This window comes from Corythoichthys intestinalis, chromosome 16 (genome assembly GCF_030265065.1).
Source record: "Corythoichthys intestinalis isolate RoL2023-P3 chromosome 16, ASM3026506v1, whole genome shotgun sequence".
Lineage (NCBI taxonomy): Eukaryota > Metazoa > Chordata > Actinopteri > Syngnathiformes > Syngnathidae > Corythoichthys > Corythoichthys intestinalis.
Window position 1 is genome coordinate 15,341,408 of NC_080410.1, and position 11,052 is coordinate 15,352,459.

An 11,052-nucleotide genomic window follows, 5' to 3' on the forward strand; every position below is an offset into this window, starting at 1 on the left:
GGCTTGAACTACTTCAGTTGTGTGTAATGAATCTAAAATATATGAAAGTAATGTTTATCAGTACATTACAGAAAATAATGAACTTTATCACAACATGCAAATTTTTTTTTTTTAGAAGGATTTGTAGGTTCGAAACGACGAGTTCCGTCACCAGACAACATAAATCAGCTGTTTAGAAACGCAGTTTATTATTTTCTGTTGAATTATTCACATGTATGGATCAGGGTATCGTATTTAAATATATATTTTTTCCCCAAATGCAAATAAGTGACGTACTACAGTCCATGCCATATGTTTGTCGAGAAAGCAACCGGAAGCAACGTCACTGAGTGGGTGATATCTTCACTTCCTGTATGAAGGGTCACTACAAGATGGCACCGTCCAGGCGCAGTCATGCCAACAACACGGCTTGCGTTATCCCTGGAGGATTTACAGGTATGTGAGCAATACTGGGTGTTTTATCTTTTGTATTCCATGGTTTATTAATGAAATAAAGTATTTTGGTCGCCTAGTCAGTAATCTGATATCATTTGACAAACCAGGTTGGAGTCGCCCGTGATGAACAACTGTCGAACCACATTACTTTTGACTTTTTTTTCTCTCTCTCTCCCGTTTCTTTCTTTTTTTTTCTTAAAGTGTTGCCCTTGAAGTTTAACTCAGACACAAAATCTGAACACAAGTTGTACGTGAAGGAGCACAAAGTTCGGGCAGAAAAGAGTTCCCACCGACCGCTCGACCGGACGTTGTTTGTCCTCAACATCCCACCATACTGTCCGGAGGTATCAAAACACTAACACTCCAATGCCAAATTAAATCTGACATGACTAATGTGTCTTATTTAAGGGATATTGCATCGTCTATGCCTTCGCTGTTAATAAACCCTGCTTAGTTACTCTTTGTTTTGTACCATTGAGGATGATAGACTTCTAGTTATGTGGCACTTTCGTTCGCTGTCAGCACTTCTAGTTAATATGGACTGGACTTCAATGGGAGCCAGTTGTGTAATAATATATTTATGGTAAAAGATTCTACAGTACTTAAGACTTACATTTGTATACCCACCAAAATGTCCTAATTATCCCACCTCAAAAAAGAATCAATGTTAACCATGTAGTGAAAATGTGCTAAAAGCACAATATGACCCTCAAAACTGTGTGCCTCTCAGGATGTCGTCAAAGAACTGTTCTCACGGTTTGGCTCTGTTAAGTCAGTGGAGTTGAGTGACCACCCGGGCTCATTGCTTCAGTCTGGGCCCAAACTGTCCAGATTCTTTACACCAGCTCCAAAACAGGTAAGCCGAAGGTGGTGTTGTTACTACAGTTGTGCTCTACAACATTGTTCCTCCTATTTCCTGTCTTTCATTTGCTTTCTTTCTTTCAGAGCTTCAACGTTGGTTACATTGTCTTCCGAAGCCCGTCCTCCGTTTCAGCCGCTAAATCGCACCCCTGCAACGTGCCTTTGGTGGTCTGCTCACCCCAGCGAACAGTTAAGACAGGAGTATCAAGTGAGTCATGTTTCAGGTCACAGATCACAATGAGTCTTTATGGTGTAGCACCTGTACATCTGTAGTTTGAATATGGTATCAAAAGGCAATTTTGTAAGCTGATATACTTTTTTACAGCATGTTAATTATGAAAGACATTTGAAACACTCACTGTTTAAATGTATATATTAGAAATTACATACACCAATAGAAATCTAAACATTTATTGAACTTTATGCATACCTGTGAACAAAAAGTACAGAATGGATAATGAGCAGTAAAAAATGACAGTATGGAACATACAATAAAATCAAAACATTGGTTTGTGTGACAACTAGTTTCAGTGCGAATACTGTACTGAGTTTTAACGATTTCAAGCTTCTTTGTATTTCTTTTGAAACTGCAAGATACAGAAAACGCACTCAACTTATGACTTGCACACGATAATCATCACAAAATCTAAAGAGCAGCCAATGCTAGCTGTGGCACAAGATGATTAACGTTAGCGGTTAGTAATTAGCAGTTGCAGTTGATGTTGGCGAATAACATTACCAAAAAACGTACACATTAGCGTAGCCATTAGCATCTTCATTTTTTTTTCATTCTTGTGTGCCTCCTTTAGCATCTACATACCGTTGTTGGTAGACAACACCAACTACATTAGCTCACGTATATATGACGGAAACATTTGTGTCTAAGAGTATGAACAAGGAACACAACAAGAAAACTTTTGAAATTAGCTGCCAGCTTGCTTTTAGAAAGCTCATCCAATTCCTGTCCTTTTTATTCTACGACTACCTCCTTTTGGCCACTAGGCGTAGCTAAATTCCAAGTAAGAAGTTTATTGGCCAAACAGTGACCATAAGTTATCCTATTTGCTTTGTATTTGTTAATCGAACAATCTTGAAAAAAAGTCATTACAGTATATTGGCAAATTTTAGTTTAAATTTGTTCTCTGGTTGGGTAGAATGGATCCAGCAGTACAAAGACTCCTTTGTTGATGCGGACACGCTACAAAATGTAGTCGATGAGTTCATGAAGGACTTTGACAAGAAGAAAGAAGAAGTAAGTACTATTCTGATACACATTACGATCCCATTGTAAAGTCTTAATATGTTTGTTTTTATTTTTACCAGGAAGAGAAGCGCTTGAAGCAGGAGGCGGAGCAACAAAAAGAGGATGAGGAAGGCTGGGTGAAAGTCGGCAGGGGGCAAAAAGGCAACAAAGCACGTCCCCACAGTGAGGCCGCCAACCAAAAGACCCTCCGGAAGGAGATGATGAAGAAAAAGAGGAAGGAGCTCGTGAACTTCTACTCTTGGCAGCATAAAAACACTCAAAAAGAACGTGAGTTGAATTTATTCACCATTGATAAGCCTTTTGGAGGGATTTTAAGATCATAGTAGCCAGGGCTGGGCGATATGGCTAAATATAAAATCTCCTGACATCCCCCTCCTCCCAAAGTCTATTTGCGATTTATTTCTGACCCCCCCCCCCCCCCCCCCTTAGATTTTTAAGGATTAAATAAGAACAAAAGACGGAGAAAGGGCAAAACAAATTTAACTCATTATAGGCTGCTCATTGGCTCCCCTTAGCGGCGCTAGATGTCCAATTCATTTTGCCTGGGAGGGGCGAATAAATAGCAGAAATGAATTGATCCAAAGCCAGGTCTCTTAATTTAAATGAATTGGCAGGCAATGAGTTAAATACTAAAAAAAAAAAGTTGAACAAAAGTAAAGTGCATAACAGCTGTCTTAAATATCTTTTTCCTCGCCTGTATTTGTGCTCTTAGCACCCAAATATAAAGTAATAACTTGACAAAAAAACTTTGTGGAAAAATCTATTGACTGGTTTCTAGTTTTCCCCCAAATTAAAAAAAAAAACAATCTGCAATAGTAAAAGAGGGGGAAAAAACAACATAAAATCGCTATATCGCCCAGGCTTAGCTCATTGCACTCTGCACTTTTTCCCCTGTGAAAACCGATGTCTCTTACCGTCAAATGTTTTCATTTCAGATATTGCTGAGCTCAGGAAAAAGTTTGAGGAGGACAAACAGAGAATAGCGCTACTGAGGGCACAAAGAAAGTTTAGACCATATTAAAACACAACTGTTGTGCATTTGCTCAGTTGACTGTGGACAAAATTTATTTCATCCTTGTAAAATTTCGAGCTTACTTCTTTGCAATGGAAACGTCAAAGTAACTTGTTACAGAACTAGTTTTCATTTATGTCAGTTCATTCGTGTATAAATTGTCATGTTTATCATAAAGTTTTGATTAATAAATGATAAATGTGTCATGTATGTTTTTTTCTACATTGTATCTGACATTAAAACTAAATTACGAGGGTTGCGGGGATTCAGAAGCCCATCTCAGATAACTATAGGCAGGAAGCTGGGTGCACCCGGAACTGGGAGCCAGCCAATTGCTGGGCACAATGAGACAACCATTTGCACTCACACTAATACTTAGAGACAATTTTGGAGCGGTCAAAAAGCCTACTGTGCATGTTTTTGGGATGTGGGAGGAAACTGGAGTACCCTAGACCCCATGCAGGCGCAGGGAGAACATGCAAACTCCACATGGCTGGCAGCTACTCAATACAATTACATTTGACTGGACATTTGTCCAATGATTTTGCTTTGTTGATGTAAAAGTAAACTTTCCTAGAATGGACACGTGATTTTCCACATCACATAACATTATTCCAATAGTGACCTATTGAAACATTTGAAACTTACCAAATTGAACTATACAATTTGGGTAAATGACATCTCAACACTTGTAATCTGGGATAGAAAACCTTTTTCATATCAATTTGACTGTTGCAATTCCATGTAATATGTTGATTTAAGAGGCTCTGATTTGTGCACTTGATCAAATGAATGATGCAAGGAAATGAGATACCTCCGATGATCATGAATTATGAAAAACACTAGAAAGACAATTGTTTAAAAAAACAAAAGCTACACTTGGACTAGAAAGATCTATGAATTTCATCATCCTACTACCACAAAAAAGCTGAAAGGCAAAAAAAAAAAAAAAAAAGCCAGGAGTGTCAATGTTTATTATGATCGTGCAGCTTCAATTTGCACATCAGATGCTTGTGTTGCCTCTGGCTTGTGACACCTTCTGTTGCGCAGACACAATATCACCATCAGCAGTAACAGAAGTGTTGTTGTCACCCCGATGCCGTAGAAAAATACTGTGACATGATACACTGTGGAAGAAATATGGCATTGACCATCACATATTCATCAGACAGGTCATGAGCTGGACTTACTTGTTTGCTGTTGAACCTGTGGATTTTTCTCAATGTTTGTGCTATTCTGAGGCAGTAGCAAAGGGCCTAGAGAGAGCAGCTGGGCGGGAAGTGCTTCTGGTGAAGTTTCTCTTCTCGGTCTCTCACCTTGAGAGGCTGTTGGGAGGTCCGGGAGAGGGGGTTGAAAAAATAATGCAATGTGTCAACCAATTGTTAAATCATGTACAAATACCCTGTAACTGTACTTAAACTAGATAAAAAAAATACTGAGCACTACTTTTTTCAGGTGATCAAAATACAAAGTGATAAGGACATTTGCACTTGAGATAATCGTGTACAATTTAAAATGTACAGTACCGTATGGGGACGAAAACATGAAATCCAGAACGACTGGATTAAAAAAGATTTCACTGATTGTGCATTTGTACCCAGTTAGATGGTGAGCTACAGTTATTTTGAATATCAAGGATGGAATTGACTAATTTTGCAACCCGACTGCATACAGGATAACATGTACAGAACTTACAAATGATTGCACAGCGTTGTGCACAGTCAACATCCTCTGTGCAGATTTCCACCCAGCAGTAGAAGTATATCTAAAATTACACAATGGAATTGGCCCCCCCAAAAAGTGTCAGAACGTTGATAACTTGGTGTGCTTATACTAGAAAAACACAATTTTCACTCCGCACTTCCTCCACACTTGGCTGGCCTTCGTTCAAGAAGGCAAAGGTCTTGACATCAAACCTCCTGACTTGGGAATGGGAATATGTTTTTCCCTGATTGTCCACAGGAATCGAGGTTCTGGAGTCATCCAGGTAGTTGGGGCATCTATTTCAAAGAAATCTAGGTTAGCAGCTGCTACGCCACTCCACTCCTTGACATGCTCACCCGTCATAGAGAAGCGTCCACACAGAGCGTCGAGATGTGGGGTAGGCGAAGCAATCCCTTACATGAAGAGAAAGCGCAGGATCTGGTGATGGTGGGGCAATGGAAATTTCCACGTACACAGTTTCACGCATTGGCAACGTCACTGGAAGTTGGTCCTCAGCAAAGAAACATGTGAAGGACGCATCTAGACCGAATGAAAATTACCCAAAATATTTTTAGTCTTAGCAAAGCTCATTGTTGTCAAACTTTGTATTACCTGTGGCTATTCTCATCTGCAATCTGAAGTATCCAAGAGAAACTACAGGTGGGGGGCTGGTCACCGCATAGAAGGACAGCAGATTTACTACACGCCTTGCTGTGGATGCTTCATATTTGCACTCAACCTGAAGACTGGAGAGAGGGGCGGGGGTTGATCACTGCTGAGTGCACATGCGCATGTAGCAGAATGCAGAGCGTTTGATTACCTAAATGAAGAGTGGTTTGTTTTACTTGGATCGGGCACCTCTTCAAGCTCTAACTCATAGACGACAACATTTCCATTGACCTGAAGGCAGGCAGACATTTATTAACCCTTACATGCACAGAATATGCATTTTACATCCTTACAGGGCAGTCTTAACTCACTTGGCTGTCATTGACGGTGCTGGACGTCAAATCCATTTTGGCTGAGCCCCCATTCAAAATGGATTGGACGCCAAGCGCCGTCAATGGCAAAGAGATGAGCATTCACATCCAGCCTTTCTGGTTCAAATGAATTGGACGTCCATCACAATCAATGGCAGCCAATGAGTTAAATACCATGGGAAAAAAATGATCAACTTTAGATTTACTTGCCACAATGGTGTTTTTGCAGTGTGCCCTTTCTGTTAACATATACTAGTTTGTGCAGCACTAGAAAGCTAGGCATGATCATCATTTATGGTTGTGGCATAAATGGTGGTGATAAAATGCTTTAAAAAAGCGGGCATTCCCTGATGCACAGTTTTGGATTAACCAAAAAAATAATAAAAGACAGATTTGAGTGCCAAATTGATTTTCTACATGTAAAATTACATTACTGCAGTTATTTTAATTTTTTTGACATAGTTACCATTTCTAAGGACCTTTAGGTGTCCACTGTAGGGACCACTGTCCCGGAAATGGTTAAGTTTGGTACAGAGCACTTAAAAATAGCCATACGTCACTCACATAAAGTGATAATACAAATGTGTTTGCTGACATATTTATGGGTTTGTAATCAGGGAATATGCATGACCTTTGTTTTAACACCACAGTCCGTGACAGGAATCTTAAAGACGGCTGTGTCTGAGGTGGTGATCACAGGGACGCATTGTGGATGATCTTTGACTGCGAGGCTTTTCGGGTGCATAAGTGGGTCCCTCTCAGTTATTTTTACAGCGAACACAAAGTGTCCATCCACAGAGCATGCTAAAGGAATTGCCAATACAAAAAAAAAAAAAAAAAAGTTTAGATAGGCACACAAGTTACATTTGTGAAAATGTTTCCAAACATTTATAAAATCTTACAATTGATTCTGTGGTAGCATAACAAATCTGTGGTGTCGTAGCAGCATCCCTCATTGGAGCAGGAATCTGGAGACATTCTCTGTTGGCCACATTTCACTCGTAGGTCTTTGCGGATGGAACATTTTCTGTGGATTTCTGCAAGTGATTTATTTTAGATCATCTTATAACCAACCAATGAGCTAGTCATCTTATCTTTACTCACTTGTTGGCAAGGGTGGCGTCCCATGCCTGGGCCTTATTGTCATAGGGCAGCTGATGTTAACAGTGAACCATCCATTTTCTCCTGCAAGCTGGACTTGCAGTGGGACAACCACTTTACTGCCCTGAGGGTTAAAGGTAGTCAGTACAATTGAGTCATTTACCCTTTCAGGGACAGCGTTCAATACAGTGGACAGCTTTCAAAAGTTGACACTTAAGATGTTTAACTCTTTACAGGGCAAGTGACTTTTTGATCATTAATAAAAACTTAGCAATTATAATATTAAAAAACAACAACATTTTTTTACAGTTTTACAATTAGAAATGATTTTATACAATAATACAAGATTTTTTTCATAGTATTTAACTCACCGTATATGCCATTGGCAGCACGGGCGTAGGTTTGGTCTCAACATTGCGGTACATTAATAAGACCTAACATGAATGGGGGTCAGGGCTTCACTTCTCACAAATATGAATCTAATTAATTGATTGGCTAAATCAGGGGTCCCCAAACTACGGCCCGCGGCCACATTTGGTCCGGCCCCCTGAACAAAAAAAATAAATACTTTTTCTATTTAATAGTGTTATTTATTTCCTGGCTTTTTTCTGTGAAGAATCCAGAGCGGGTTATTTGGTTATTATCTATTTAAGGAATAGTGTTATTATTAGAGCTGGGAATCTCTGGGCACCTAACGATTCGATTACGATTACAATGCAGAGGCTCCGATTTGATTATAAAACGATTATTGATGCAACCCCCTTTTTTTTTTCTCTCTCCTTTTTTTTTTTTTTTTTTCTCAATGTTTTGTACATTAGTTCCAAAATTGTTCAAAAATACTCTCATGCTAAACCACACTACTATTTCAGTATCAAGTTAACATATAGCAGTAAACAAATATACAAAAATAACATTAAATAAAAAACTCCACTCCCCATTCTGTATCAGCAGCTTTGAACTACATTTAATTTAATGTTGTGAACCAACCGTTAAATTTGTTAAAATTGCTCCCGTTATTCCATAATTTCCCTTTTGTCTACTTTCGACATGTGCAAGTTTTAAAACTATTTTAAAGATAGATTCAAGTCAATATTTTACCGATTTAGGAGTATTTTAGATAAAAAGTTAATTAGGTTTGCTTGGAAGGTTCGCTACAACAGCCTTGCAGGGAAGGGTACTGCTTTAAGATGGCGGCCGTTTATAACGCTTACATCTAGCTTTTTGTAGATGTGCTGCTAACACTACCAAATCTATATTGCATCTAGTCCTATATAAATGATATCCACCGTAACATTATATGGATGTACTTGTAGCAGCTTTTCGGCAGCAGTCAGGTATGTTGTGTTTTTTTATCTCGTTGCATGAGTTGAGCTAGAGCCGTGAGTTGAGCATTGGCATTACCCGAGGGGCCGGGTAATGGGAAGCATGATGTTTAGCTACTCTCGCTCCGTTCCGTCCCGAAGACCGCACGGCGCGCTGAGTGTTGTGTACTTCCGCTTTACTTCGCATATTTCAATAATCGGAATTTGGATGTTTGTGAATCGTTCTCGAATCTTCCACAATACATTTTTACATTTAGGCACTCCTGCAATCGTCACACCTTTTCTGTTACAAACTGACCCCGGCCCTCATCAGAGAAGGGAAAGTTTATGTGGCCCTCACAGGAAAAAGTTTGGGGACCCCTGGGCTAAATGATTAATGCGAAATACATCTGTGATGCCTTATACTAACTTTCATGTGTATTGGTTCAGGTGATACAACATTCGATTCAAACCTTTGTTATCAAAAACTATGAAAGAAAAATTTTGAAAACTTCTAGAATAAATGTCTGGATTTTATAAGAAAATTTAAATTGCAATATTTGAACATAAATTATATTAATATACACACTTGTTTATACTCTCTTAACTATCCAGGAATGCAAAAAAACCCATTTGTCTTAAGACTACTCAACATTTGTTGAAATAAATCAATTAATTAACTGAAAAAACGTAAGGTATAACAAAAATAAAAATGGAACCCTCCTTCAGGTATAAAACTACTGTTGTTGTCCACAAGCACAGCCAAACTCAACAAAATTGAAAACTTTTTACCTCAATTATGATGAATATATGATTATCTAGAAAATATCTGTATAGGCTGCAAATGAAATATTTTTCAATAAAATAATGTAAAAAATAAATAGTCATCAGTCAATCACATGTGTATGAGGGGGAAAAATGGACTGGCACATTCAGCAAGCGAAAAGAGGTAAATCTATGTCTAAAAATCAGGAAAATAATTCACTTCATAATGGTAGGGTCAATTCTATCCATAGAATATACGGGAAGACAATTTAAATGACCCATATATTTAATGCAAATGGGGTTGCTTTAAAGTCGGTGGGGACAATTTGAGCATCCCGAAACATTGCTTGTGCCATGTCCTTACCGTCTCTATGCAAACCTACGCCCTTGATTGGTGGCGATAAACGTCCAACTCATTTAAACTGGGAAGGCTCACAGTGAATGCCCATGTTTCCATTGACGTCATTAGATTTCCTGTGCATTTTGACTGACTGGGAGGGGCGAATGAGCGAACGTTCATTCATGGACGTCTACTTGTGATGAACTCAGTTCAAGACTTAATTTAGTCACATGATTGGACCTCCATCATCGTTAATGGCACAGAAAGATCATAAAAACTAAAATATGACATTATGTTGTATCGAAAATTAATTAAGTTTTGATAGAGTTGAAAATTAGTAGTCTTCAAGTGTGACTGGCCCTGCACTTTATAGTCTAAAAATTAGTCATTTAAATGCACCTGTATTTTAAATTTAGTGAAATATGAACTATTCAGTACTACTTTACCTTCACTTCAGCGTAGCAGCCGTCATACGTGCTGAAGAACAAGAGGCTCTGGTTATTCCGTCTTCTCATTTTTACCCCACAAGAGCTCTCGATTTGAGGCACCATTAATGTTGCCCCTGTCTTGTCTGATATAAACGGAATGCGATAACAACATTTCACCATGAAGTGAGTACTAACGGTCAATTTTACCTGATACAAACTTACCTCTTACACGTATATTACTGTTGACCTTTGACCCGAACACAGCTTTTATTTCCTTCTGAGAGCAGATGACTCTTGGCGAGACAAGCCTTTGCCTCTGGGATAGTGTTACGCTGTTTTCAGTACACTGACAGAGTACAACGTTGAAGGTGAAAACAATGAAAATTAAACAAAATTTTACAAGAATACTATTCATCTCCTTGTAGCTATGATGCTTTGTCTTTCGTTAGCTTTGCCCACTACTAACTATGTGGTTCTCCAGCTGAAGCAGCGTGGAGGCAGGTATCACAGCCCAATTAACTTTAATTGGTTGGAAGCCAGTAGGTGAGCAAGGTACACATTTGCCCAGATCTTGTCACAGCTATCATTTCTGGAGTTATACTTTACATAGTAACAATAAAACTACAAAATTAGCAGACTTATTCTTTTTATTATTATTATTGTCATTATCATTATTATATATACCGTAATTTGAGAATCCTGCAAGATTTGTTGTCTTTATATATTAGTTTATTTTCAGATGGCTTACCTCCTGTAAAATATATTTATTTATCATTGATTTTATTATAAATAGTAAAATAACATTCTTGACTAAATGATTAATTGTTTAGGATAACAAGATGATGCAAGATTATGTCAGTT

General features: G+C 38.4%; 2 protein-coding genes across 2 annotated transcripts; one reads left to right on the top strand and one right to left on the bottom strand.

The window, feature by feature from the left end:
* Positions 1–280: 280 nt before the first annotated feature.
* rrp7a (ribosomal RNA processing 7 homolog A) lies at positions 281–3,745 on the top strand. Its single transcript, XM_057860649.1, has 7 exons — positions 281–435; positions 637–779; positions 1,166–1,291; positions 1,381–1,504; positions 2,451–2,548; positions 2,620–2,827; positions 3,496–3,745. Exons 1-7 carry the CDS (start codon positions 354–356, stop codon positions 3,579–3,581), a joined length of 867 nt encoding a protein of 288 aa, XP_057716632.1. The 5' UTR covers positions 281–353; the 3' UTR covers positions 3,582–3,745.
* Positions 3,746–4,533: 788 nt separating this feature from the next.
* LOC130931683 (zona pellucida sperm-binding protein 4-like) lies at positions 4,534–10,690 on the bottom strand. The gene is made up of 12 exons (XM_057860648.1): positions 10,414–10,690; positions 10,210–10,334; positions 7,361–7,481; positions 7,159–7,293; positions 6,888–7,060; positions 6,097–6,176; positions 5,889–6,022; positions 5,633–5,816; positions 5,434–5,572; positions 5,268–5,337; positions 4,763–4,897; positions 4,534–4,699 (listed from the first exon to the last, which is right to left on the bottom strand). Exons 1-12 carry the CDS (start codon positions 10,604–10,606, stop codon positions 4,548–4,550), a joined length of 1,641 nt encoding a protein of 546 aa, XP_057716631.1. The 5' UTR covers positions 10,607–10,690; the 3' UTR covers positions 4,534–4,547.
* Between the last annotated feature and the right edge of the window lie 362 nt (positions 10,691–11,052).

Bases quoted from the DNA above. Each gene is read 5' to 3' on its own strand.
- rrp7a (XM_057860649.1), top strand. From the start codon at position 354: ATGAAGGGTCACTACAAGATGGCACCGTCCAGGCGCAGTCATGCCAAC. The intron at 780-1,165 runs GTATCAAAACAC...TGTGCCTCTCAG, and splicing joins TCCCACCATACTGTCCGGAG to GATGTCGTCAAAGAACTGTT. The intron at 1,505-2,450 runs GTGAGTCATGTT...CTGGTTGGGTAG, and splicing joins AGTTAAGACAGGAGTATCAA to AATGGATCCAGCAGTACAAA.
- LOC130931683 (XM_057860648.1), bottom strand. From the start codon at position 10,606: ATGAATAGTATTCTTGTAAAATTTTGTTTAATTTTCATTGTTTTCACC. The intron at 4,898-5,267 runs GTAAGTTCTGTA...ACCTCCCAACAG, and splicing joins ACAACGCTGTGCAATCATTT to CCTCTCAAGGTGAGAGACCG. The intron at 4,700-4,762 runs GTAAGTCCAGCT...TTTCTTCCACAG, and splicing joins ACAGGTTCAACAGCAAACAA to TGTATCATGTCACAGTATTT.